General features: G+C 53.5%; 1 protein-coding gene across 1 annotated transcript; it reads left to right on the top strand.

Annotated features, from left to right (window-relative positions):
• Positions 1-2100: 2100 nt before the first annotated feature.
• Positions 2101-5012, top strand: LOC149341545 (uncharacterized). The gene is made up of 2 exons (XM_089546679.1): positions 2101-4078; positions 4134-5012. The coding sequence occupies exons 1-2, from the start codon at positions 2198-2200 to the stop codon at positions 5010-5012; spliced, it is 2760 nt and encodes a 919-aa protein (XP_089402805.1). The 5' UTR covers positions 2101-2197.
• Positions 5013-5330: the final 318 nt, after the last annotated feature.

The following is a 5330-nucleotide window of genomic DNA, read 5'->3' as shown; positions in this document are numbered from 1 at the left end:
TTGCTGTTTTTGTTTGTGTTGCTTTTTCCATTTTGTGTAATGCCTTATGCTTTAGTTAACGTTTTTGGTTGCACAACCTGCTAAAATGTATCGCGTTTATTAATATGAATGTATCCCCCCCCCACCTATCATGCAATACCCTCCTTTGGAGGGCCTTTAAGGTTAACGTGAATAAATAAATAAACCTGAAATAAATACAGCCGCCGCGATGGCTAAATGGTTGTGGTGCTCGGCTGTTGACCCGAAAGACGCAGGTCGATCTCGGCCGCGGTGTTTACATTTCGATGAAGGTGTAATGCTAGAGGCCCGTGTACTGTGCGATGTACTACTTGCACATGAAATAACACCAGGTGGTCGAAATCATCTGTAGCACTCCACTACGGCGTCCCTCATCACCTTAGTCGCGTTGGGACGTTAAACCTATGAAATCGAATCGCAAATAAATATATAAATTGGACATAGGTATTACGTGCATGCGTAGAAGTAACAACCCGTGGTCTATCCGAGCGGATACGAAGAGAAGAGAAGTAATCGAAGGGAGCCAAATGAGCGGATGAGCTGAGGAAATCTGCAGGGAAAAAATTGTCGCGGAGAACCTAGGACAGAACTGATCGGAGGCTATTTCAGAGAGCTTATTGGCGGCCGTTGAGCTGATTGTGGTTGGTGGTGGTGAGAGGTTGCGTTGTTGCACCTACTAGTGGGGTTAGCCTTGAGGATTATGCCAGCAACTGTTCTGGTATAATACCACACAGTTTATAATTAACCATTTTCCAATAGGGACAGCTGTACAGATTTATATACAGATCCGCCGACGTGAGCGCTCGCTACAGATCTTTATGAAGCGTTTTGAAAGCTTGTATTCATTAACCAACCCTGTAAGATCGCGCCTCGTACACGACCTCGCTGGCTCTCCCCTTTGTACTTCCCGCGTGGCTCGCGCAGTGCAGCAACAAATGCGGAAGCAATTACCGGCATGGGGAGGACGCCACTTTGGAACGCAGCCGTGACGCCTCGGGCAGAGGGCGCACGTGCGGCGTGGCCCTGCCGTCCCGAAAGGGGTGGTCTCCTTCCCACCGCGACTGATCAAAGGACTGATCCGCTGACTGATAGCGTTGTAGCCATGCGGGGAGGTAAACAAAGGTCTTCCGGTTGGACGCGGCACGAGAGGGTGGCCGCCTTGAGGCAGTTACGCACGTGCATGCACTTAAGATGAAAAGTGCGTTCTTGGGGGAAGGCGAGGGTGTTGCGTGGAGAGCGTTTTACGAATGTTTTCTTGATTTGTTTATTTATTTATTCGAGCCCTGGTTTCGAGGCTATGCCCAACCCACAGGGCCGTGGCTACTGCGAAATTAAGTAGCGATTGGTTGATCAAAGACTGGGGCGGGTCAAGAGAAATGACCGCCCCAGCGCCTTTGTTTATGTACGTAATAAAAACGGAAGGAAAAGCCAGGTATGGCAGTCCTAAACAGGCTCCGTGCTTCGCACGTACGGAAAACTTCTAGGCTCTAACCGAGACCGCCGGTCGATGAGTAAGATTTTCCGAAGTCGTATCTCTGTGTGAGATAAGTCCCAACCAGGCTCCGTGCTTAGCACGTAAGGAAAACTTCTAGGCTCTAACCGAGACCGCCGGTCGATGAGTAAGATTTTCCCTAAGTTGTATCTCTGTGTGAGATAGTATCTCTGTGTGAGATAAGTGCCTTCTAAGTTACAGTACTTGAAACGTCTGTGTGACTTCATGCTTCTGTAACTGAGTTTGCCTTGTATATACTCTGTAAATATAATTTCCCTTTCGTACCTTCTGCTTCTGGACTCCTGTGCTTCAAAACACCACCGAACAACTCACGTTTGGAGGAGGCTGAACTCCCCCGAAGAAAAGCAAACGAACCTGAAGAAGGAAGAGAATTTACTGGCGCAGTCACGACAGAATTCGGCAATCGTCGACCGTGAGCCGACACCACCGTCAAGCCAGCAGTGTCAGGCAACGACCGTCCGGGAACCCGGGAAGGAGCCGATCTTCAGGTCCAGCCAAGGGAACAAGGTAGTCCAGAGCGCCGACCCTGAGGCGTCCTTCATCCTGCATCTCGAGACGAGGCAGCGGCAACAGAGAGGCAACGGATCCCACTAGCGACACCAGCACGGGTGAGCGGGATTCCTTGCGTACCTCTGAGGTGGTTATGGCTCATGTGTAAACGGGCGTATGGTGTTGACACGGAGCATGATGGCGAGCTCAGATCGCAGACAGGAAAATGCGAGTGCATTAAAGGGGATGGCTACAGAGGGCTATGATCAGCCAGGCGAAACGTCAGAGGGCGATGATCAGTTAGGCGAAACGTCGCAGCAGGACGCAGCGACATCAGAGTCTATAGCAGAAGCGCTACAAAAGGTAGCTGCAACGACGAGTTCCGATGCTATGGCAATCCGCCGCATGGAACTGGATTTCGAGCTTGCGAAGCATAAGCTCGAAGTCGAATCTCGAGAGCGCATCGAATTGCAGAAGCTTGGGATAGCGATGACAGGTGGCCGGCAGACCCCCTTGATATCGGAATCAGGGGAACAACGGCGAACGGGCCTCGACCCAGTCTCCCAATGCGCCAAAGTCCTAAAGGGACTCAAGTTGCCGGGCGACGCGGACGCACCGCTTTGGTTTGACGAGGTGGAAAGAGTTTTCACGACGTACGATGTGCCGGAAAACAGCCGCGTACACTTGATCATGCCGACGCTGACCGAGCGTGTGCGGTATTTGCTTCGCGGTCTTAAGGACGACGAGTGCAGCGACTACGAGTCAGTGAAGGCGGCCGTATTAAGCGAGCTGAAGCTGACCCCCGTCGAGTACTTGGATCGGTTCGAACGCGCCGCAAAGCGTAAGGAGGAAACTTGGGCCCAATTCGCCTCTCGCGTGAAGACATACTTTCACTATTACCTTCGTTCGAGGGAGGCAGACACTAAGGAAGATGTGGTGGCTCTCGTCGTAGCCGATCGCATGAAAGCTAGCCTAAGCACCGAGGGTCTGGAGTATGTGCGCCTCCGCGAGGGCGAAAAGTGGGCGAAACCGGATGAGTTATCGCAGATGCTTCAGACTTTCGAGCAAGCTAAAGGAAAGGGGCGCGCGGTGCGACCAACGACCGCACACGCGGAGAAAGAAAGGTCCCCATGCCCACCTTCAAGTAGTGACATCAAACGGCAGACACAGTGTTATGTGTGCCGCGCAGAGGGTCACGTCGCTAAACACTGCCCCCGCGCTGCGCAGAACGCGCAGACAAACGATAAACGCGCCCGGGTTCAGAAAGTAGCCGTCGCCAGCGAGGACGCTGCCGAAACCGCTGAGTCGGCCTACCCACACAGGACGCTGGTTGCAGAAATGAGATCCCCGAGATCGTCAGATGAAGTGCGCAAATCAAAGCTGCAGCGGGTAGAAATCGAATGCGGCGGAGTACCGACAACGGCGATTATAGACACCGGTAGCGAAATAACGGTAGTCCGAGAAAGCTTAATGCCAGACGCGTCTCATGAGCCTTCTGGCAAGATAAAGCTTGTCTCAGCTTTCGGTGAAACAATAGAAGCGAAGCTAGTTACGCTCGCGGTCGGTATGAGGCGGCGCCCCACGCTTGTAGCTCGACCAGAGGCAGTACGTATAGTGTGCGCAATTACGGGCAAGCTCGCGGAGGGAGTGGACTGCTTGCTCTCGCGACAAGACTGGGAGCTGCTAGCACAGTGCGAACACAGCAACGGAGCGGTCCCCCGTAGCGACGCACACGTTACAGCTGGCCCTACTACAGCATCTTTCACCGTTGGCAGGGAGACTTTAGAGCCGGTCTCAACGACAGGCGCGGCTCACGCGAACGATTCGCAGGCAGGCGAGCCGGAGAATAAAGAGTTGCCCGTGACATCAGGCGAGCAATATGAAGAAGGTAGTGACAGGTGCCCCGCCGAAGCCCGGCGCTCAACGCGTGACGATGAAGACGAGGCCCCAGAGCAGCGCAAAGTTCATTACTCTCGTAGATTTGAGACGCGGTTATTGGCAGGTACCAGTGGCCCTCGAGAGTCAGCATTTGACTGCCTTCGTAACCCACGAAGGGCAGTACGCTTGGCGCGTCATGCCATTTGGGTTAAAAAATGCCGCTGCAACATTCCAGCGAATGATGAATACGCTGCTGTCGAGACACCAGAGCTACGCGGCGGCATATCTCGATGATATCGCCATTTTCTCCGCTTCGTGGCAGCAGCACCTGAAGCATTTAAGCATCGTGCTCGGCTTACTACGCGAAGCTAAACTAAAGGTAAGCCCCGAGAAGTGCCAGATCGCACAAGCTCAGATCAAGTACTTGGGTCACGTCGTGGGTGGCGGTACACACGGACCGGACCCCGATAAGCTAGCCGCTGTTCGCGACCTTGCGCCGCCTACTACGAAAAAGCAGCTGCGAAGCCTGCTTGGGCTATGCGGGTACTACCGCGAATACGTAGAGAACTACGCTGAGGTCGCTGCACCGCTCACATCCTTGACGAAGCGAGGCGTGCCAAACGCGATTCCTTGGACTCGGGAAGCGCAGGAAGCTTTTACTCAGCTTAAAACGTCGCTTTGCGAAGCTGCAGCGCTAAATACCCCTAATATGCTCAAGCCATACTGGCTGTTCACGGATGCGTCCGCGATCGCGGCCGGAGCTTGCCTGGCCCAGATGGGAGACTCGGGGAGAGAGGAGCCGGTCGCCTTCGCCAGCCACCGGTTCACTACAACCCAAACCCGCTGGTCAACAATCGAGCGCGAGGCATTTGCCATCATTTGGGCGCTCAAGAAATTCGACCATTGGTTGTTCGGAGCACAGGTTAACGTGGTCTCCGACCACAATCCCTTATCCTATCTAACGACGAGCACGCCTCATGGGGCAAAACTGGCAAGGTGGGCGCTGGCCTTGCAGCGCTACAATGTCGTTGTGACACACAGGAAAGGCACCTGTAACGGCAACGCCGACGCGTTGTCTCGCGTCCCTAGCACGAGCTGGGGTAAGGAGCAATGAGCCATGGCCCCTCGGGCTACGTGAATGTTCCCGTTCACCCGCTGCAATTTGTGATGTGATCGGTGATCTGTGGCCAGAACTCTGTGCAAGGATGCTTGCATGCCCCTGACTCTCGTACTGTGACGGATATCGTGTATGCTCTGTGTATAGTCCATGAGTGTTTTTGTGCGGTATCGGCGAGTTGTATCTTTGTGACCCGAGAGCCGTTTTTCAGCATGTCAATTTCTTTCTATGCATATTGTGTTTGTAGACAGCCGCGATCTTTTGTTGATCTTGTCTAAACGAGCGGACTCCCAAGCTCGTTTATCCTCTCAGGGG

Source organism: Amblyomma mixtum, chromosome 5, assembly GCF_055824585.1.
Source record: "Amblyomma mixtum isolate Tamu chromosome 5, ASM5582458v1, whole genome shotgun sequence".
NCBI lineage: Eukaryota > Metazoa > Arthropoda > Arachnida > Ixodida > Ixodidae > Amblyomma > Amblyomma mixtum.
Note: the sequence above shows the minus strand (reverse complement) of the source record. Positions and strands in the feature narration are given on the sequence as shown.